Raw genomic sequence first — 23,643 nt, 5'->3', positions numbered from 1 at the left:
ACCCTTCTCACTGAACCATTAGTACAATGCCTGGGTGTGAAGCAAGCGTTTTAGTGAGTCAGAAGGTAGAGAGGATTAGCTGGGCAGTGGCCTGGATTCAGAATACAAACAAGGGAATGAAATTTGAGGCTTAAGATTGTTTAAAGAGTGACTTCAGCTTGGAATCAGCCTGGAGCGCATCTTCTCACTTTGCATACCATATTGAGCCTGCATCAGTAGGAAAAAAAAGGGGGAAATAAGCATAAATAAGGTTCAGGAAAATTGTATGTGTGGTAATTCTCTCCCCTCCCGTTTTTTAGAAAAAGTGTTGCGGTAAGTAAGAGAGATGAATCAGCTTCAGGATCTCAACACAGGAAGGGTTAGGCCTTTATTCTGGATTTAATTGAGATAATTATGATTTCTTCTGCCCTAATGGGAATTATTATCAGCACTTTTAAAAAATAAATCCTATAAATTTGATTTAAAATGGATTTATGATCAACTCTGTCCACGAGATTAACATGCAGTGGTTGATTCATACAATATGCTAAAACTATCACACAAATTAACAAACATCCTATGTTCCCTCCTTCCAGCAATAAAATAAACCATATCATGGTTTAACACGATCTGCTTGTAGACTTGCTGCCAGAAATAAATTCTAGAACTGTGAAATACACATATATTCTTAATTTGTTTAGGAATACCTTGTAGGAATAGGGTTGTTGTTTTTTGAATATTTGTTTAAGAATAGTTTTGCTCGTACGGTATTTCATTGGTAGTGCTTGTTATGCACTATTAATGTGCAATAATCTCCCTTCTGAAATTTGGAAAGTGTTTGCTATAGAATGTTTTAGTTACCTGTTAAAAATTCATCTCTTCATTCAGGCCTTCCTGTTATGAATATTTTAAGAACATTTGCCCTCTCCAGTGTTTTAATATTTTATCTACTAAATATTGTTTCACATCATTTTAATGTATTGTTTATTTTACTGTTTTAATTGTAAATCATTATGAAATACTTTGGCAAAGGAAGCAGTATATAAATATATTAAACACATTTGGTATTTTATTCTCTCTTCTAAGCCTTGCATTTTAAAAGGCTTTCCTAATTACTTTTGCTTCTGTTACCTAGAATAATACAAAAGGATAGTTCAGTGGTTACAATGCCTTTCTTTGATGTAGATTAGGATGTAGATTCTGGCTGGTAGCTACTCCAACACACCTGTAGAGTGTGTGGGCAAAGGGTTTAAAAAAAATAAATCACTGAGTGGCAAAGATTTTCAGAAATCAGCAGAAAAACACCACCACCCATTTCTCCTAGAAACTTAAATAAATACAACTGGTAGTAGAAAAAGGAAAAAATATTAAAGCCTGTAGTTAAATTAAACGCTTAAAATATTTTAATTGAAAAAGGAAATATTTTAATATAGTTCCATTAATAGATAGATAGATAGATAAAAAAATATTTCCGGATCATAACCTAACCTATTCAAAACGTTAAAAAAACAACAACCACAAAGATTTTTTAAAAATTAAAAAATAAATAAAACGGTGGATCGCATTAGAGGTTATTTGCTGAAGCCCCACGGCCCAGGCTTCCCGAACCATCGCCCTGAAGCAGGAGCTCCGCCCCTCCGCTCCATTGGCTGGCTCGAGGAGGAAAGGGGGGGCCCCGCCCAGCGCGATGTGTTGACGTCACGATTTCGAACGAGAGAGCGAGAGCGAGTGAGAGAGCGGCGGCCAATGGGAACTACCCGCTGGCAGGTTCCCGACGGGCGGCAGCATGCGCAGGAAGGGGAAAGGGGGCGGGGCCCGAGGAGGCGGGGCCGGGCTGAAAGTCACGTGACGCGTCCCCGCCGATGTGGTCAGCGACGGGAGCGGGGAGGGTGTCACGTGATCGGGTTGCCTACGCGCAGTGGGGCCGGGTGCAGATGGCGGACGCCGAGGCTGACGCGGCCCTGCCGCCGGAGATGCAGCGGCTGGCCGCTGGCCTCCGCTCCCGGCTGTGGCAGTTGCAGGCGGAGCTGCGCGAGCAGGGGGCGGCCGAGGCGGCCTCTTCCAGCGCCTACTGCCGAGGGTTCTGTCAGGTAAGCGGGGCTGGCGGGGTGGGGTGAGGGGTGGGGAAACACGAGACGGCGGGACGTTCCCGGGGCGGGCCTGGTGGAGCGGCTTCGGGGGCCACAACTACAAGAACCGGACCTCGGTACCCCTCGGGCCGGGAACGACGTGTGTGTGTGTGTGTGTGTGTGTGTGGTGGTGGTGGGGGAATGTGGCTGCGCGGAAGGCGAAGGTGGCAGCCAGCCGTTGCCTGGCGCTGGGAGGCGGGGCTGGGAGACCGCGCAGAGATCACCCGCCGACGCTCCCCTTGGCCGTTGCCCGTCGCAGGTTGGGCTGGGAATCCCCTTCTCTGCCCCCATCCTCTTGGGAGAGTGGGGGGCTCCCTTCGCCTTTCCCACCCCCCCACCCCGCTTTCCCAACGGGTCCACCCCGGATCCGCCTCCTTTTCATCGCGGGGGCGGGAGCCACCTTGATTCCTTCAAAGGATTTCGGTGAAATCCAGCTGCCCCACCCCCACCCCGGGGGGGGTGTCCCCCAAGGCTGACCCCGCACGCCCTCGGATCTCTCCCCAAGCCGCGGCCGTCGCGGGAACGGATTGGTAGCGCCCGAGCGTGCAGCTTGGGCGCAACCGCCTGTGTTTGAACTGCCCCGCATGTCTTGCGCGCTTGCCCTCCCCGAACCTCCCCACCCCCGAAAAGCGGAAGGTCCTCGGCCGGGATCTGAGCCCCGAGGATAGTAACCGAGCGAGGTGGGCCGGGGACGTATAGGTCCTTCCTGCCCTCGATTAGGTTGCAGCCTCCCTGCTCTTGTATTGATTGATTGATTGATGGATGGAGGCAGGAAGATAAATAAGTTAGGGTGCTCTCGATAGAAGAGAATCTAAGTGGCTCAAGAGTTCACAGTTCCACTTGTCCTTCAGTGTTCTCTAAGCCTTGGGGTGGTTTGCCGGCAGACGTCTCCTTACCCAAGTGGGTAACAACATCAGTGCACTGGAAATTAACAACCTACACCAATGGCTAATGAAATGTCTGCAAGCAAACAATCGAGCTCGGAGAGCAACCAGGACATCTTTCAAGTGTGGTCTGTTGGTTTGGGCAGCTTGTGCTCAGGAAGGATGAAGGAGTAGTAGGTTGGGTGACTTGGAGTACAGGTAATCATCGCCTTTATTTAGCGGCCGTTTGAAGTTACAACGGCACTGAAAAATATGTCTTGTCGTTTTTCACACACCCCGTGATCAAACTTCACACACTCACACGGCGAGGGACTCGTATTTATGACAGTTGCAGTGTCCCGGTGTCACGTGATCACCTTTTGTGACTTGCAGGCAAAGTCAATAGGGAAGCCAGATTCACACAACTGTGTTACTACCTTTACAGCTGTATTGATTTACTTAGCAACGGTGGCAGGAAAGGTCTTAAAACGGGGCAAAATCAACAAATGTCTCGCATAGCAACAGAAATTTTGGGCTCAGTTGTGGTCATAAGTCAAGGACTACTTGCATTGGTAGTTGTTTCAGTTTTGCTTTTAAGTTTTGTGTCTCTCCAGAACTGAAAAAGTATGTTGGAATCCTGCCTTTGGGGATTAGATAGATGCTTGTTTGTGGTAATTCCTGAACTAGGATACCTCCTTCAAGCATATTTAATGGATAATTAGTTTAGGTTCTTTTAAATTTTACATGATTACTGTGCATTTTTTAAAAATGAATGCTCTATGTGTATTAGAGAGCAGTTGGCTTCATTTGTGTTTCTTATAGATGTTTTGTATTTTAATCAGGGCTGTTTATGATTTTAGTTGTGTTTTTATACTTTGGAAACTTTGTTGACTAGCATTTATAAGAAAAAAAAACTAGTGTCAGTGGAATAATAATGGAATCTGGGATCAATTATATATTTGTCAATGATTTGGAAACTAATCTTTGTATGGTATTCTTCTGGAGAGTATAATATTTTTTATTAAAAAAAATAGGTTTGCATTCTTTCTCTTCGTGCTAATTTTGGTAGTCCAGGAATGGTCTATACAGAAAAATAATACGATGCTGAAAATGTGAACAGTTTATGTATGCAAAAATATTAAAAATGTTACTTTGTTGCTGAATAATTTTGAAGTCAATGTCTACTTGGCTTGGATTACTTGACCGGCTTCTTCTAGCTTGTAAACTTTTTCAGATAACTAGATTTACCTTAACTGTCTGATATTTAGAAGAGAAGGGTGAGCCTAGATAGGATTGGAGTGGGAAAGAGGTTCTTATATTAATATGTGTGAGTTTTCAGTGAAAAACTTTATTGGACTAGAGACTAATAAGAGATGTGATGACACGGAAATTACTGACCTTTTAGAGAAGTTTACAAATGGTATCTCTTATTTTGTAGCATCAAGAAAGTCCACCTGCTCCCATTAGCTTTGAGTAGTATTGGGAGTCTGTTAAGGATTTCTAGTTGTACTTTAAAATCTATCTGGTATTTTTATTGAACAACATATAATAGAATAACTATTTTACATAGATATTTAAAATGCAGTGGGAGCATCTAGAATAAAATAACCTATTTATAAGAAAGACCAAGGTTTCTCTAGAATATTCCAATGGATCCTACAAGTGCAATCCCAAAATTTGGCTGTTTATTTGTAAAATTTATTTACAAATAATCCATGTCACGCATGCACATTCATTGTAGAAGTCAGTGATGCTGAGAATGGTTCAGCATCAGTGATGCTGAACTTGCTGGTTTGATACCATCACAACTTATAGAAAGATAAACATCAGGTTGCATGAACAGCACTTGCCTATAAAATTACCGGACACAACTGAATGGTTAAAGCTACTATATTTTTAAGATTATCTGCTAAAAGGAGAGAAACTTAAACTTCTGGATGCTTAGAAACAGGTAGTATATAGAAGTGAAATTAAAAGTTGTGAAATATGATTCCCAATGGTTATGCTCACACCATATACCAAGCCAGATCAATTATAAACTAATTGCTGCTTTTAAATGGCATTCTAAGCCTGATTTATTTTAAAATTGGTTAACTTTTATGGCGAAACATGAACCTACTCCCTTCCATTAGATTCTGATTCAAAATATTGTCCAAATAGTTGACTCAGCTAGGTTAAGCACAAAGTTTGATGTTTGATGTGGTGATCACCTGAATTCTTCACATTTGCAATTCTGACAAGTACTTTGAATATCATTAATATTTATTTTATTAACATATCACATTATTTCTATACCTGCTTATTATTTATATGGCTCTATCTAGTCCAAAAGATTAGTCTTAAAATGGATGGAAGGAAGGAAATGAAAGATAAACAAGAGAAGAATTTATGACTGTTCCACTTTCACTTACTTATGCTTATTTACTCTTTTGTAGAGGTTATTTATTCTAAAGGCTTTAGTACTTGGCATATGATTCATTCTAGCTGTATGGATCTTATTTCATATTTGCATGGATCCTACATGGATGCTATGTTTGCCCAGTCTCTTTCTGGAATCTCCTTTGTGTCCAGAAAAAGCCAGAACACAGTCAATAAATTGACAGTGTTTCTAGATTTGGAGTTGACCCTAGCTGTTCACTAGAGTTATAATTTAAACCTAGGAGTTTGTTAAGTGAAGGACTCTGGTTTATCCTCCTCCAGTTTTGCTGGAGGAGTAGAGAAAAGGAAAGCTAGACAGTTCCTTTCTACATGTGTATATATACAGTTTGTGTGATGGGAATCGATGTAATTTGCTTTACCAGACCTGTGAGACTCTGGCATTATCATCAAGATCTATAGGAGGCTGGGCAAAGTGCACACTGCAAAGGTGACGAGTTTTAGAACAGAACTCTTCAAGTTTGTATTTGATTCTGTATGTTGACAGAGGGGTTTAGTAAGTAATTTCTGGACAAACGTTATAAATTGGACCTCTGTTTTCACTAGCTTCCTAACATTTTTTCCCCTCCATATTTGGGGAAGACATTGACCTACAAAGCATCCTAGCGTAGTTACAAATACATAGAATAGATAGATAGATAGATAGATAGATAGATAGATAGATAGATAGATAGATAGATAGATAGATAGATAGAGTTGGCTTGGCTTGGCTTGGCTTGGCTTGGCTTGGCTTGGCTTGGCTTGGCTTGGCTTGGCTTGGCTTGGCTTGGCTTACTGAAGTGTTGGTGTTGTGTCCATAATTCAGAAGACAAACTCTTTTAACTGTCTTAGGAATGCAGATTAGATATAACATTCCCCTTGCGGGATAAATTGTACAGCTGCTTTTTAAAGACATAATTTTAGATTTTTGCCTCTTACACAATAGAGGAATACCTATTAGATTTATAGTTGAGCGTATGGCAGGTGCCTCATACAGCCAGATTCTCTGTTCCTATTTCTAATTAATATTAGCTCTCAAATGGCTTGGTGAAGTTCGAGATATGCTGTCTTTTGTGGAGCATACTGTTTCTCTGGATTCAACATAATTTGGTATTTAAACCATGAGATTGAGTTTCTTCAGCCATTATATTTCTCGCTTTTATGCACTTCAGCTATGCACTTCAGCTATTTCTAGGTATTCTAGCTTTGACATTTGAGAATTCATGGAAAAAGTGCTTTGCTTTAAAAAGGCAGGAAAAGGACAAACGTGAGCACCTCACTTTACCTAAGCTTCATTTAACTTATCCTTCCAGCTAATCAAGCAAAGAATTTGACTATTAAATTAAGTATCCATAAGAAATTGCAGTAACTTCTACAATTCTGTGATGCTCATTGTGGTGAAAGGCACTATATTATGTGCAGCTTCAGTTTTCCTAGATGGCTTGACATATCTGGAAATTCCTGAATTTTCCAAACTCATTACATCATAGTCTTTGGGCAAATATAACCACTCTTGCTTGGACCCATGATCTGAAGTAGCTACTTCAAATGAATTTCAGGTGTCTGTGCTTTTGGGGTTTTGACGACAGATTCTCATGCATTCCTAATAACATTGAGACTGTTTTTCACTTCTGACTGGTTTACTGTTTGCACAAGTCACTTGAGGAAAATGAAGTCCCAGATCCCTTTAGCTATGGCAAACTGGCATTTTAAAGAATTGTACATATATTCCCAGTGCAGGGCACAACATATAAAGCATGCCATTTAAATTCTGTTTACAGAACATGCTTATACAAAGAACAACTTAGCTGTATTGCTTCCAAGGTTTGATGGATTCATGTAGAGTGTGGCAAATATACTGATGTATCTTGCAGAGTAATGTAAGAATTAGCAGGAGAACATAAGTAGGACACATTTGAGCACTCACAGCAACGTAAAAAGGCTCATTAATGCTTTCCATTCATAAGGCAGCTGTAATCTGGTGTGCAATTCCACCACCACCTGTTTTTGCGTTGAATTCATGAAGTCTTATTCCTCCTCGTAGGCAGAACTGAGCCAATGATACAAGTCATGGGAGGTAGCAGAACTTGTATTCTTGTTTGGAAGGTACTTCAAAACATGATTTTCTTAGGTGATACAATCTGAAATGGAGGCGAAAATCCAACCAACAAAACAAAGAGCATTGATATTTCTCTTCCTACCCAGGTGTATTATTGTAAAAACAGCTCACATGAAAAGATTAAGACTAAAATACTGGCATCTTCAGGTTTTGTTAGGTTGTGGCAATTTCCAACATAATCATGACTTTGGTTAAAAGTTTTAGTAAAGTTGGGTTTTGAGCAAGCTGTAGAGGCCTGCTTTGCACAAAATACTAAACCATAATTAATGAATTCATGCATTGTACAAAGCCAAAATCAACCTGTTTAGCATGGTATGAGAACCAGCCCTGGATGTGAACATTTAAAACGGGTGTCGAACTGGCGGCCCATGAGCCAGATGCGTCGTGTGCAGGCCACGCCCACTCCAGCTCCATGAATGGGGAAAAACATCGCGAAGCATCACATGACAGCAACGTGATGCAACAAGTTTGACACCCGTGATTTAAAACATTTATATACTATTGGTTAAATATTTGTTGGTTAAAAGCAACCATGTTATTGGGAAGAATTTGGACTAAGGTGTCTTTATATTTATTCTGTATTTCTTTCACTATTGTTCTAGCCCAGTGATACTCTTGGAATGTTTTTAAGCAAGGAAAAACTCTTCAAGAAATTTGATCCTGGATTTCTCATATGACATTTAGATTACAAATTCGAGTTCACGCATCTCACTGATGTGTACTACAGTTGGTTTGTTTTTAGCTTGTTGTGATTTGTGAAGTCTAGCTATGACAGCTGTAGATAAGAGAAATCATTGTTCTGTACAGTTTCTGAAATGCACTGGACCGGTGCGTTGGGAAAAAACATTGTTTATTTTGTGTCAGCAGATGTGACTGTACATGTGAAATATATATTTTAAGCAAGCTTAAAACCATTTCTGAAAATACAGTTGTAATGTTATAGTCACGTTACATCACATTACCGTGATTCAGAAAGCAGATCCTGTGATTCCAGTAGGCTACAAAGATTATCTAATTCATAAGCTTCTTCTGCTTCCACCTAGCCCTTTCAAGAATTACATTTCCAAAAGATAAACAGCAACCACCACTTTCGTTTTAGGAGTACAGGAGAAAGAAATGCCATCTCCTTTCTTTTCTTTTCTTTTTGGCTGTTAAAAAAACTTAAAATGTTTAATTCCCTCAGTGTGATACTATAGAATTCAATATTGCTTGGCAGCCAGAGTTTTAAAATTTCCAGCTGATAACCAAAATTCTTTTCTGATCTGTTTCTGTTTTCAGACCTTGCTACAATATGCTGGCAATCAGGGTACTTCGGAGCAAGTTTTGCCTTTTTTGGAAGTATATCGAATTGCCATTCAGAGTTTTGCCAGTGCCCGATCTTACTTGACTACAGAATGTGAAGACGTTCTTCTGGTACTTGGCAGGCTAGTATTGTACGTTTGGTTCCAGGCATTCTGTTTTAATTGAAATTTTGCTCTTGTGGTAAAATCGTCTCTTCTCATATGTACCTGTGGCCTATTCTATTTCTAGACATTCTGGCCCCCTCCAACTGTGCTGGCCCCCAACAGGGTGTCTGTTGTAAGAATTGTAGTCCAGAACATCTGAAAGGCAGCAAGTTACATATCCTACGTGGACTAAAAAACTCTGAACTGTGTCCATGGGATCCTAAGAACCATAGGAGGAAGAATTGTGGAAAGTCATAATCAGGAGCAGGGGTCTTCAACCTTGGCAACTTTAAGACTTGTGGACTGGGAGGAATTCTGGGAGTTGCAGAATTCCTCAGCCAGCTTTGCTGGGACTTGAAGTCCACAGGTCTTAAAGTTGCCAAGGTTGAAGACCCCTGATCAGGAGGTTGTTTTTTTAAAGACGCTAAATTGATGCTAATGTATAAGAATAGTTACCAAGAATCTTGATTTTTTTTTTCTCTCATAAGGGGTGTGTGTCTGTGTATCAGTAACGGTTATGTTGTTATGCTGAAGCCTCAAATTAATGGAGCTCAGCATTGTGGACTTCTCATGCAACAGGCCAGATTTCCACAGTGCTATAAGACCATTAGGGACGCGGTGGCTCAGGGGCTAGGACATTGAGCTTGTCGTTCAAAAGGTCGGCAGCTTGGCGGTTCGAATCCCTAGTGCTGCCGTGTAACGGGGTGAGCTCCCGTTACTTGTCCCAGCTTCTGCCAACCTAGCAGTTTCGAAAGCACGTAAAAATGCAAGTAGAAAAAATAGGGACCCTTTGGTGGGAAGGTAACAGCGTTCCGTGCGCCTTTGGCGTTGAGTCATGCCGGCCACATGACCACGGAGACGTCTTCGGACAGCGCTGGCTCTTCGGCTTTGAAACAGAGATGAGCACTGCCCCCTAGAGTCGGCAACGACTAGCACGTATGTGCGAGGGGAATCTTTACCTTTACCTTTATAATGCCATTGCACAAATGAGGCTGTTACACAAATATGTAGCAGGTGGTGAAATGTCATCCTTTAGTACCGAATAGGCATTTGTGAATAAAGAACATGCCTTCCCACAATTAGGTCTAATAGATTCGTCTAATAGACTATTTGTGGGGAGGCACATTCTTTATTCACAAGTTATTAAAACAAAGCTTCAGCGTGTTTATATTTTTGCTAAGTAAAAAGTCCTCAAATTCTTAGCTTGCTTATATATCTTTTTGGCTTGGATGAAAAGGCAAAGTACAGAATCATTCAACAACAACAACAACAGTTGCCACTTCCTGTTTTTTTAACAACTTGCATATTTCAGGAGCTGTTTTGAACAACTGCTGTCTGTGCCTGAAAGTGAAGAGCTCTCTGAACCATTTTTAAGATTGTGTCAGTCCATACAGGCAAGTATATTGACTGTTTTTATCTACAAAGAACATTGTTTCAACATCTGCCATTTATAATCAGAGAGTCTTACGTCTATGTGTGATTCTTTTGAATGATATCAAGGCCTGGTTGGCATATTTGGGTGAAACCACAGCTTGTTTAATCCTCATTAATTGAATGAACCAGGGTAGGTAAGGTCTGTATAATTCCCGAAGCTATGAACTGTGGTTTAGAAAGTAAACTGTCTGGACACATCACCTGCTAAACCAAAACCAAGCTGACCACATTATGTTAAGCAGAGCATGTGAATCCAACCTTATTAATTCAGACATGAAATCCAAGGACACATTTTTGTGTTGTAGCATTAATTTACTCCTGTCCTGCAGTATCCTCTGTCTTTGGTTCAGGAGGTAAAAGATATAGAAGGATGGGTGGGATATAGATTTGAAGATAGCAATGTGCAGCAGTGGTGGGTTTCAAAAATTTTTACTACCGGTTCTATGGATGTGGCTTGATGGGCGTGGCATAGCTTGGTGGGTGTGGCAGGGGAAGGATACTATAAAATCTCCATTCCCACCCCACTCCAGGGGAAGATTACTGCAAAATCCCCATTTCCACCCGATCAACTGGGACTCGGGAAGCAGAGAATAGATGGGGGTGGAGCCAGTCAGAATTTTTACTACCGGTTCTCCGAACTACTCAAAATTTCCACTGCCGATTCTCCAGAACTGGTCAGAACATACGGAAACCCACCTCTGATGTGCAACCTCCCAAAACATGTAGATCGGTGGTGTAAAAAATGCATGTAACACGGTTGTACATTTTGTCCTTTTAAAATTCGAATTGAAATGACAGCAACGATTCCAAGTTAAACATAACAATTGACAAGGCTTTCCCCCCCTTTCCTTGTAGGACTCCCATAATGCTTTACTTGAGTTTGGAGACAATAGCCTTGAAATTCTAGCTGATATCTCAAAAGAAGGTGTATGGAAGAATCCAGTTCTTTTAAAGATCCTTTCACAGCAGTCAGTGGAAGCAGAAGAAAGTAAGCTGTTCAGCTGCGCTTTTGAGCATTCATGTTACTTTGCTGCCTCTCCAGTGTAAAACCAAATCTTGTCTTTTCACGGTGGGTTTTGTTTTATTTTGCCTCTGAGGAGCCGAGCAAGAAGATAGGTGTTGGAAAACTGCTGTGTGTCATAGCACAGTGGTTCTCAACCTTTTCTTCACCACAGACCCTTTTCGTGGCCAGGGACCCCCAAGACTTAAGATTTAAATCATAACACTTCTTCAAGCCTTTGCGGACCCCCCACCCCCACCCCTTGTGATGACACACCTCCAAGGGTCTGCGAACCACAGGTTGAGAACTACTAATAGCAAACTTGCATTGATAGATGAGCTGTCATTTTAAGTCTCTTTAACTTATACGTGTTTACCATTTTTATTTAGATTGGCACCTTCCTCTATTGTAGTAAAAGAAGCTCCCTTTTTTCAAAAAAAAGTTCTGTTGGTGATCTTTTCGCCTTTCCAAAGCATTTTTGAACAGTCTGTAAAACGTCAGAGATTAGTTCTTGAGCAACTACAATATTCTGATGGTTTTTTCAGTTTAGGGTTATTGCAAATTTACTTTTTAAATCTATTGTTAAAATAAGTTCCACATTGTCTTGCATTTCATTTACTTGTGGTGGCAGAGATGGAGGGGAATTCTTCTAAGGCCCTTGCCTTAGACAGTGACTAGATGCCATGGGGTAGTTTCTTTTGCAACTTGCCAGAAAAACCACTGCGGAGATGATCCACCATTCTGCCCTAATGTAGGGCTAGTCTAGATATGGGAATTTTGGCTTTTTAGAAAAGAACAGGAATTGGAGGATATGGAAGTCATCTGAAATGCCCTCAGGGGACTAATGTGGCCCCTGTGCATTAATCATACCTTTCCCCATTGCAAAGCCATGGGCCTTGGGTCATGTAGCTTTGAAACAGGTGGCTTTATGATCTATTCCGTTGGCTCAAAGATTGCTCAGTTGAAAGAAAGGCTAGCAGTCTTCCACATCAAAATACGTATGAGCAAGCTTTGTAGAAGAGATTTGGTGGATCATGCAGTCTCACTCCAATGCCACAAATATTTGAGATGTATTTGTTTAGTTGGACCAAAAAAAGGGCATGCAATGAACCAGTTTCCTAGTAAATTTCATAATAAAGTAATTTGTGGGACATTCAGGAATTCTTAAGAGAGCAATCGCTGTCAAGATCTTTCCCTTGAACTTCCTGAATTTCTTAGCCTTCATACTAAATAATACTTAATACTAGTACTTACTTTATTTTATTGCTTTTTTTCTAGTGAATCAGTTGATTAAACGGGAAGGACAGGCATTTCTGCAAATGAGAGTAAAACATTTGATGAAGACAAACCGCCTTCCTCAAGCTGCTTCCTTGTCCAAATTATGTAAAGAATCTCCAGAAATTCCAGATGTCTCTCCTTTTCTTCAGTCCTATATCACATGCTTGTGCTCCATGCTTCCAAATGAAGAGTCCATCAAAGAGGTAAATGGCCAGTCACTACAGCTTGTTACTCTTAAGGCAACTGATATTTAGTATCTGAACTGACGTGATCAAATTTTGAAAGGGATCAGAGTATTGGCTCCCATCTCACCAGGGGCTAGACCATCTCTACTCTGAAGAAGGTTTGAGGAGACTAGTGATTCCATTGTGTGAGATAGCCCTGTGCTATTTCTCTTTGTCCTTATCAGAAATAAAATTACCATAATTTTCGGACTATAGGACGCACTTTTTTGCCTTCCAAAAGGGGGGTGAGAATGTCTGTGCGTCTTATAGACTGAATATTGCCGAAGCCCCACCCACCCGCTGGCCTTTTTTGGGGGAAAAAATGGGACAAAAAGCCTCAAAAGTGGGCCAAAAAAAAGCCTCAAAAACAGGCCAAAAAAGCGCCAAAACAGGCCGAAAAAGGCCTCAAAAATGGCCAAATGGCCAAAAATGGGGTGCGTGGAGGCCAAAACTTCCTTTTTGTTGTTTTCTTCTTCTAAATTTAGGTGTGTCTTATAGTCAGGTGCCTCTTATAGTCCAAAAAATACGGTAAATGTACCTTCTTGTTTGGCGTCTGAAGCCTCAACTTTTGTAGTGTCATTTAAGCTGCTGCATATAGGAATCCACATTAAATTATTCTTATTGTGATGATCCATCCCGGACTTTAAACAGGTTACCAAATGATCTCTCAGTATTAGAATAGAATGCAGAGGTTCTCCTGGGAGGGTAGCTTACTTTGTTTAGCAAGAAAAGAGGTTTTTTCTTAAAAGTATTTATCATGTAATTTTTTCCCTGTTTTTTTCAAAAAGATTTCAAAAGTGGACTGCAAAGAGGTCCTAGATATGATATGCAATTTGGAAGCTGAAGGCCAAGACAGCACTGCTTTTATTCTCTGTACAACATATTTCACTCAGCAGCTTCAAACAGCAAGCGTATACTGCTCTTGGTAAGTGTTCTGTCCAAGAATTGGCTTTCAGAATTTCCCATCCTGACCAAAAAAGCTTCTAAAAGTTTCTAATTCAACAGCCGACAAAAATACATTATGGTGCATTCTGTCTGTTGATGAGAAGCTTTAAAATAAAAGAGAAATCCAAGTATTTAAAAATGTTGAAGTCTGCTATATTTGCTGCTATATTTCAACAAGTAATAGTGTGTTGATAACAAAAGCCATGTCCTACTCCACATGGTAAAATCAGCTGTATGCAACAGGTGTGCGGGTCCTTTTCTTGCAACTTTACTCCACACCTGCATCATTAAAATTCAAGAACAATTTTCCTGGTTGTTTTAAGTATAAGTAAGAAGTGGATGAAATGTGTTAAATCCTTGATAGCTTTATCATTTCCAGTTTTTACTTAAACACAAAAGAGACTGTATGTTTTTGGGTCCTTAACAGAGGTGGTATTCAGCAGGTTCTGACCAGTTCTGGAGAGCTGAAATTTTGAGTATTTCGGAGAACCAGTAAATACCACCTCTGACTAGCCCTGCCCCATCTATTCTCTGCCTCCCAAGTCCCAGCTGATTGGAAGGAAATGGGGATTTTGCAGTAGCCTTCCCCTGGAGTAGGGAGGGAAGGGAGATTTACAGGATCTTTCCCCTGCCACACCCACCAAGCCATGCCCACAGAACCGGTAGTAAAAAATTTTGAATCCTACCACTGGTCCTTAAGCCATATTAGCTCAGCTCCTTTTCGGGCCTTTTGGGCCCACTGGAAGTAGGGAAAATGACTGTTTCCTGCCTCCAGAGGGCCAGGGTGGGGGTGTGAGGAAGGCCCGGTTTTTGGTCTCCCCAGGCTCCAGAGCCTTTCTAGAAGTTTGGGGAGGGCGAAAACAGCCTTCCCCCACCCCCCTGGAAGCCCTCCAGAGGCCAGAAATAGCCTGTTTGCCGACTTCGGTAAATGGGCCATTTCTGGCCTCCGGAGATGGGGGAGAGGCCGTTTTCGCCCTCCTCAGGCTCCTAGAAAGGCTCTGGAGCCTGGGGAGGGTGAAAAAAGGGCGCACCGGGCCCACTATGCCATCATGTGCCAAAAGCGGGGGGAGCGCGTGCATGCAGAAGGTAGGGCGCATACAATTATGGGTATGGCCAAGCGCTCCCCCCGCTTTTGCCACGCGATGGCAAAAAGGTTAGCCATCACTGTCCTAGATCCTATTTTCCAGGTTTGGCACTACAAAAATACATTGTGCTCTATTTTCTCATCGTGTTTTGGTTGGGGTTGGTTGGCTATTGTCGAAGTTGTGTGAATTGCCTCTAATTCCTTACTCCCCCCCCCCACTTCTTCTGCAGGGAACTAACTCTGTTTTGGAGTAAATTACAAAGAAGAATTGACCCATCCTTAGATTCCTTTCTCGAGCGATGTCGGCAATTTGGCATCATTGCGAGAACATTGCAACACTTGTTCTTCCTCATAAGAGTCATACAGGCTGAAGTACGTATCCATTTGCGGTTTACTAACAACTGCTGTTTGATATTTGTGGAGGGTGAAAATGTATCACATAATTTGGGGACTGAATGTAGAAATTATTAAAAAATATATGTAAGGAACTTGGAGGTGCAGTCTTGCCTTGACTTCAGAAAGCAGAGTGATTGATTGTACTTTAGTATGGATAGATTCCATAGACTGAAGATTGCACTGACGGTTGGTTATTTACACAACTCATATAAGATTACACATATTTTTGTCACTTCAAAATTACAGCCTGCTGCCTTCTAGCTTGCACATTTTTCCTTTCTGTTCTTGCTCAACCTGTGACTCTACGAGTTTTCTTTACTCATGCTAGCTGAGGCTTCCTCTGCTTCAGGCTGCCTTTCTGAGAGCTCTTGCAGGGTGGAATTTCCTCTTTCAAGGCCTCTTTATCCTAGTCTGCAAATAACAGTGGAGTACAATAAATTTTAGCCCAGTTCCCGCAGCTTTCTGCTCTTGTTTATGTTGCTCTTCTGTTGAATTTTTCACAGTCTTTCTGTCTGAAGAGATAAGAGAAATATTTCAACAGCGTAAAAGCCTGGAGCTGAAACAGGAAGTGATAAGGGATTACACAGAACTTGAGAGACTCTTCTTGTTTTGCATCAGAAGAGAATCTAGAATCAGTTGCCTGGCCGCTAACATCTCTGGCCAATTTCAAACTTACAGCTGAGTCCTCTACAAATTTAAGTGCCTGCTTCCTAAATTTACTTAATCCCTAAGAAAGCTAAAATCCATTAAAAAATAACTTTAGCTTTATAAGTGATGCTTTGACCTGCAGCTTTTCAAACCCCCCTGCATTCGGTTCGGGAGAATGTTCTTGTTTGTTTCAAAGCCAGAATAAATTTAGAGCATTCTATTTTTCCTCTTAGAGTTGTTTGACTTACATTTCACTCAGGACCTCTCAATCCGGAGCAGGTTTATTTATTTCTCATGGTACAGTAAGAATGGCTTTATTGTTGGATATTGAATGTTGCAGTTTGGAATATTTATATATATATATAAACGGGCCTACCGGGCCCACCATGCCATCCCTAAGCTTTCTCCAACTTGTTACCCTACAAAAGTATTCAGAGAAAATCCGGAGAAAAACAAATCATTGATTTGTCTGTGTTTTTTTCATTTTCCTAGGCAGAAGAAGCTGGCCTTGCTGTATCCATCTTGCTGTGTGTGAGAGCTCTGCAGCTCCGGTCCAACGAAAAGGACGATATGAAGAGCTCTGTTTGCAAAACAATTGCATGTTTGCTGCCAGAAGACCTTGAGGTCAGAAGGGCCTGCCAGCTTACCGAATACTTACTGGAGCCAAGTGAGGAAGGATACAGTCTACTAGAAGAACTGCATGTACAACCAGATCAGAAATTTGATGAAGAAAATGCCCCAGTTCCGAACTCACTCCGTTGTGAGCTCCTGTTAGCCCTGAAGGCATACTGGCCCTTCGATCCAGAATTTTGGGACTGGAAAACGTTAAAGCGGCATTGCCTCAAATTGTTGGGGAAAGAAGTGTCCGAGTCAGAGGACGACCTGAGTGGCAATGAGATGTTGTCACTCAACGAAACTGAGCTGTTAGATAGTCTCCCCAGCGACTGCGAAGAAAGTAGGGAAGAGAATAATTTCGAAAATCGTTATTTAAATCGGCCCAAAGAGAGAGTAAGAGTCAAAAAGCCGATTGGCTCCTCGGAGAGATACCAGAGATGGCTTCAGTACAAATTCTTTTGCGTCATTTGCAAACGGGAGTGTATCGAAGCTCGAATCCTCCACCATTCTAAGATGCACATGGAAGACGGCATTTTTACATGCCCGGTATGTACCAAAAAGTTTAAGCGGAAGGACATCTTTGTGACCCACGTGATGGAGCATGTGAAAATGCCACCCAGTAGAAAATGCCGGGCAGAGAAGAAGTTGCTGTTGAAGAAACGGAAGCTGGCCCAGAGCAACCTCTCCAGGATCGCTTCTGCAGCCCTTGAAGGAAACCACCCTCTCAAAATTATCCATTGCGAAAAACCCAGAAGTGACCTACAGGACTATGTAACATTTAGCAAGCTGGAAAATTGTCACCTGCAAGACCGAGACCTGTACCCTTGCCCAGGCACGGATTGCTCCAGGGTGTTCAAGCAGTTCAAGTACTTAAGTGTTCACCTAAAAGCTGAACACCAAAACAACGACGAGAACGCAATGCACTACTTAGACATGAAAAACCGGCGTGAGAAGTGCTCCTACTGCCGGCGGCATTTCATGTCTGCCTTCCACCTGCAGGAGCATGAGCACGTGCACAGCGGCCCCTTGCCTTACATGTGTGTCTCCGTGGGCTGTTACGCTCGGTTTGGCTCCGTGAACGAGTTGCTACATCACAAGCAGCAGCATGACGATCTGCGTTACAAGTGCGAACTGAACGGCTGCAACATCGTTTTCAGCGACCTGGGGCAGCTGTACCATCACGAAGCCCAGCATTTCCGGGACGCTTCTTATACCTGTAATTTCCACGGCTGTAAGAAGTTCTACTATTCCAAAACCGAATTAACCAACCACCTCTCCGTGCACATGTCGAACGGTGAAATGAAGGCGGCGCCCATTAAGCAGGAAGGTAGCGTTTCTCAGGACGGGCTCGCCTGCCATTTGGATTCGGAGGCGTTAAAAAACAAAGAACCTCCTGAGCAGCAAGAAAATCTTAATTTGCCTTCCGGATCGACCAAGAGAGAAGAAATGCTGGCCGTGAAACAAGAGCCCCTTTCTGACGGAGAAGAGGGTGGCCAAAATAACGGCAGCGTGGAAAGTCACGCTTCATCCGTGGCCAATGAAAATCAGATGATCTCAGTGACTGATGTCGTGGATCAGGGCCAGGCCTTTTCGGGAGCTGTGCTACCTCAGGAGAAAGCCTGCCTTCCCTCCAATTTGAAAGAGCGCTACTCTAACGTGGCTGTCTACTTCGATGGGAAAAAGTTCACCTGCGGTTTTGAAGGCTGCGGATCGACCTACAAGAACTCAAAGGGGATGCAGAAGCATCTACGAAGGGCGCATCCCTACCATTTCAAACCAAGAAGGAAAGATAAAGATACCGGTCAGCTGGAAAGCCCTGTGGGAGAGATTAGCTCAGACTCTCAGGACATTGGAGATTTTAGTGATGTCTGTAAAAGCAGGAACTATTTTAAGGAAGAACTGTGCCCTTCTTCCCCAGAAAGCTCCTTCTACGTACATTCAAAAATGTCAAATACCGAAGACAGCATGTTCGAACTTCTCCTGGGCTTGAAGCACTTAAGTTTAAAGAACTCCAGCAGTCACTCTTCTCCCAGATTCTTGCAGTCCTATTCCTCCAAGTGCCCCAACTCTGAAGACGAATCTACCTCTGACCACTTCCCCGAAGAACAGCGAGGCAAGCTCCCCACCCAATATCTCACCCAGTTGGCTGCCAAGCCCTTTTTCTGCGAGCGTCAAGGCTGCACGTGTCAATTTGTCACCAGAGAGGCATTGCTGACCCATTATGTTAGGAAACATAATTATTCAAAAGAGATGGTGCTTCAGCTCAACATGTTCCGACATCGCTATTCACCTTTCAAGTGTCATATTTGCCAAAGATCCTTTACAAGAAAAACGCATCTTAGGGTGCATTACAGGAACAAGCATAAGCTTGGCAACATGACAGCTGCCCAGAAACTGTTTGCAAACGAAAGCTTTGAGGATATGAACGAATGTGCTGAGGATCGGCTGAACAGCACAGAAGATTCAATGTCGGCGTTCTATACCAGCACGGATGGAGAACTTGACCACAAAACGAAGCTTGCTATAGATCCACACCATCCTTCCAAAACGGAGGACTTCAGTTCCGAAACCGACTTGGAATCGAGCGAAGAGGCGGAAAGCTGCATCCCTGGAAAGCAGGCTAAGTTGTCGTCGCTGGACGGCCACCGAAAAGAACTGGAAGCCAACGAAGGGAGGGGAAGTAAAAGGACCGTTGCCAAAGGAAACCTATGCTACATCTTGCATAAGTACCACAAGCCGTTCCACTGCATCCACCGGAATTGCAATTCTGCATTCACCAATCAGAAAGGGCTGATCCGCCACTACAGGACTGTGCACAGGTATAACAAAGAGCAGCTCTGCCTTGAGAAAGACAAAGAAAGAACCAAGAGGGAATTTGCCAAATGTAAAAAACTGTTTGTTTGCAAACACAAGGCCTGCAGCAAGCGTTTCCTGTGTTCTAAATCGCTCGCCAAGCATTGCATGGACTCCCACACCTTTGATCACGAAGACGATTCCAAAGTGCTTTCTGAAACCGTGCGGTTCCCTTGTCATCATCCTCACTGCCCGGCTGCATTTTATTCTTTCCACAAGTTAAAGCACCACCTGATGGAAGAGCACGAAAAGGAGGAGGACCTGAACAAAGGCATTGAGATCCATTGTGACCTGAATGGCTGTAACCGAGTGTTCACAACTTACAGCAGCTATTCCCAGCACGTGTATTTTCGGCACAGCGATTACGACGGTGTCTTGCGAGGAACCAAAGAAAAGGGGGGCCACCTTGAAGACGACGAGGAGCAACGGTGCTTAAAGTATCGGTGCCTCAGGCAGGATGGGAGTGAGAAGAAGAGGCAGAACAGTGAAAGGGGCGGTGGCGGCCGAAATAAAGGAAAGCAATTATACGCCTTCAGAACAAGGTTGGAAGCTCTGCAGATGTGCAGAGACAATTGCAACCAAACGCAGTATCCTTGCATGGTTCGGGGATGTCCCTCTGTGGTCAAACTGGAGAGCAGCATCGTGAGGCACTATAAGCGCACCCATCAGATGGCGGGTGCCTATATCGAGCAGCAGTACGACGAGCTTGTCCTATGTGTCGACTGTGGCACGGCACTGAATGACCTCTGCCTGGAAGCAAATTCGGAGCCAGAGGGCGACTCCGACTTTAAACCAGATGTCACGGGGCACTCTGCCGACGAGCACAAAAGGGAAAGGCATCTTCCGAACTCCAGTTGTGACGAGAAGGGCAGCCAGCTGAGTCGGTATTCTGAAGGGGAGGAATCCCAGGAGGCGGATGTCCTTGTGTATTCAGGCACTTTAAAACATATCCATCATCCCAAAACCAGGTGTTCAGAAGATTGTAACCGAGTGGGGTCATCTCAACAGTCTGAGGCCGGGAATATCCTGAGAAATCATGGACAAGAGAACGCCTCTTACTGTGCGAAATCGCACCTGCCGTTATCTAGAGACAAAGATTCTAGTGACTGGCAGTCCTCCTCGCAGGAGGCGACAAAAAAGCTTCCCTTCTCTGCTCCTAAAGAGAAAGTCCAGAAGCCCTTTGATCTGAAGTCTTTCAAGCCCATGGGCTTTGAGTCTTCATTTTTAAAGTTCATTCAGGAAAGCCAGGAGCGAGAAGAGGAGGAGGAGGAGGAGGAAGAAGAGGATGATGTTGATGACGACGACAACCTCCTCGACAATGAGTGGGAGCCGGTTGGACCCTATAGAATGGGTGGTGTGATAGAGAAGGCTAAAGACTCCAAACGGGATGTGTCGCAGGGCAGGGGCTTGTACGCGAATGTCCCCCCTGCAGCCATGTCCAAGAAAAACAGTGGCGCCAAAGCTCATGGGCAGCTGAGAGGAATGCAGCCCCTCTTATCCCCGGACTCCCCACCCCTCCCTTCTCTGGAGAACCTGAGGGCCATTTTGGGCAAGGCGTTAACAGGCTGTGGGGACCACGCCTTAAAACAACTTCATTACTTGCGGCCAGTTGTTGTTCTCGAAAGGTCTAAATTTTCCCCCTCCCTCATAGACTTTTTTCCGACAAAAAAAACAGATCACCTTTGTGTGGGAAGTTCATAAATAGTTGTGTTTATTTAAAAAAAAAAAAAGGAAGGAAGGAAGGAAGAAGGATGAAAGAAGAGACTTTTGGGGAAATGCTAAATCTGATTCCGTGCACATGTTGTTGAGGTTAGATTAGACTGTTCAGTTCCATGAATGTATGACATCTGTCTACAGTATTGGCTAATGTAGCTCCCCGGCTAAATTAAAAGAGAGAGAGAGAGAGAGAACTGATATTTTGGTGCTAATTAACAGAATATCAAAGGTGGGGGGCGCTTCCTCTCGCAGACTAAAATGTGCATGATTGTATATGGAACAAATACTTGGGGGTACCAAGGTGGGGCGGGAGCGGGCGGGGAGATGGTGATCTTACTTGACTTGAATGTGCACCTCAGGGTGCTTTGTGTAACATATTGTACACTACAGCATCTTATATTTTTTGAGTTATGAGTTTCAATAAAAGGAATTTTTTCACCCATTTTGGTTGACTACAACCCCCTGTTGGCAGCCTGAGGACTTTGAATTGAGTGTAGTGAAGCAATTCTGGACAGTGTGTTTTATATCTTAGTACTGATGGGAGGAAACTCGATCAAGGTTGGATAATGCAGGGGTCTCCAACCTTGGTCCCTTTAAGACTTGTGGACTTCAACTCCCAGAGTCCCTCAGCCAGCAAAGCTGGCTGAGGAACTCTGGGAGTTGAAGTCCACAAGTCTTAAAGGGACCAAGGTTGGAGACCCCTGGGATAATGTATTGCCAGGGGGGTGGGACCACTTGGGGAACTGTAGTGAAGTGTAAGGAAGTTTTTATGTCAAGAAGGAACTGAGCAGCTCGCCAAAGATACAAAATATTACCATGACAGAACTGGAAGCGAACTCCCATTATAGGGAGCCTGGTCCATAAGAAAACCCAAATATAAGCAAAAACCAATAAAGATTGTTCCTGGGAGTAAAATTGCATTTCAGATGGATGAAATGAAACTGATTTAAAAAGTTTCATTGGCAGAGTTTATTCTGAGCATTTGTTCTCCCTCCTTCATTTTTTAAAACATGAAGGAAATTTTTTTTTCAGTTCTTTAAGAATATATCTTTTTCTTTCCTTTACTGAAACTGTCAAGTAAATTCAGTCAATAAATTACTATTACTATATGAGTACAGTAGCATAAAGGGGATAGATTTCATTCATAGGCCCTAAATCTTACTCCGATAAGTAAACTGATTTTTATAAATTAGATTTTCTAATTTAAGTGGCTTCTCAAAGGATCTGTACTGTAAAATTTCAGTTCTCTACAAACGCTCCCTCCTGTCCCCTTTCTAGTCTTATTTTTGTTGCTAATCACTAAATGCAGTACGTGTGAAATAGGTAACAAGAATTGCTTTCTAGAATCAGACCAAACAGCTTTCACATCCTATGTGGAACATATGTGAACAAGCAGATACACAGTTACTTAACTCTGAAGAAGGAACTTAAAAAGCAAAGATGCCAATGTATATTTGCCCCAGCTGGCATTAGCCAGTCATAGCTTTTGAAGACAAATGTTAGCTCTTCTTCAAGGAATTGTAACTTCTTTTGTTCAGAGCACAATGACTAATTTGCTTTCTTAATCCAAAATCTGTTCAATGTATTTGTCCCAAATTACATGGAGCTTCCGGGTCCAATCCAATCCATCGGAATTTACTAGCTTTAGCATAATTACTCAATATTTGGGCAACACTCTGCTTTAAACCTGATATTTTACCTAGTATTTCTACGTAAAACTTTTCTGTTTATGAAATACTCGGCTACCCAGTGACAGGTCATAAGGCTGAAAAATAATCACCGTAGTACGGTCTCCAAAGTCATCAACCTATCTTTTCAATACATTATTTCACAATGCATTCATCCGTTTACTAGACTACCTTGATCTGAATGCAAGAAGGTTTTCAGTTAAAAAAAAGTGTTCCTTAGAGAAAGTTTCTTTTCTTGTCTGCTTACAGCTGGTTCAACAACTGACTTTTCCCCCCAGAGAATTTCTGGTGTTTAAAGGTAACGTGGAACAGGCAAGATTGCACATTGGGAATTATAAAACAGAATAGTGGACCTAATCTCTAGGGACTTTGACAAGGATGTCCCCAGTTGTAGTAGTCTCAAAGGTACGACTGCTGAAATACCAACAGCTACACTTTATATTCTTTAAAACTAATACCAGTATATAAATAAATGTTGTTTTTCTGATTTAATATAGCACAGAATATTTTTTAAAATTTCTAAATAGGTATTTAGGTAGGTATCTGTAGAAATGATATAAGGGCTGATGATGATGATGAATCAATCCTTTTTTTATTGAACATTACACAGAGTATATATAGCGTTTCATAGTTCAGCTAACATATGTGTTACTTCATCATTGGTTAATAATATCTCCAAGGCACAACAATTGGTTAATTATTACATAATTGGTTTTCAAGCGAATATGCATGTATGCAAGGAAGATAAAAGCAAAAAATGTTTCAGTTTATACTTTGTTTCATCTCGTACCTTTGTATATGCTGGGAACATT

General features: G+C 42.4%; 1 protein-coding gene across 1 annotated transcript; it reads left to right on the top strand.

The window, feature by feature from the left end:
- Nucleotides 1–1,840: 1,840 nt before the first annotated feature.
- RLF (RLF zinc finger) lies at nt 1,841–21,466 on the top strand. The gene is made up of 8 exons (XM_058195420.1): nt 1,841–2,069; nt 8,784–8,938; nt 10,263–10,344; nt 11,240–11,372; nt 12,663–12,865; nt 13,675–13,811; nt 15,146–15,287; nt 16,452–21,466. Exons 1-8 carry the CDS (start codon nt 1,842–1,844, stop codon nt 21,126–21,128), a joined length of 5,757 nt encoding a protein of 1,918 aa, XP_058051403.1. The 5' UTR covers nt 1,841; the 3' UTR covers nt 21,129–21,466.
- Nucleotides 21,467–23,643: the final 2,177 nt, after the last annotated feature.

The sequence above is a fragment of the Ahaetulla prasina genome, chromosome 10, assembly GCF_028640845.1.
Source record: "Ahaetulla prasina isolate Xishuangbanna chromosome 10, ASM2864084v1, whole genome shotgun sequence".
Lineage (NCBI taxonomy): Eukaryota > Metazoa > Chordata > Lepidosauria > Squamata > Colubridae > Ahaetulla > Ahaetulla prasina.
The sequence above is the reverse complement of the archived record's forward strand: the minus strand, read 5'-3'. Positions and strand labels throughout refer to the sequence as shown.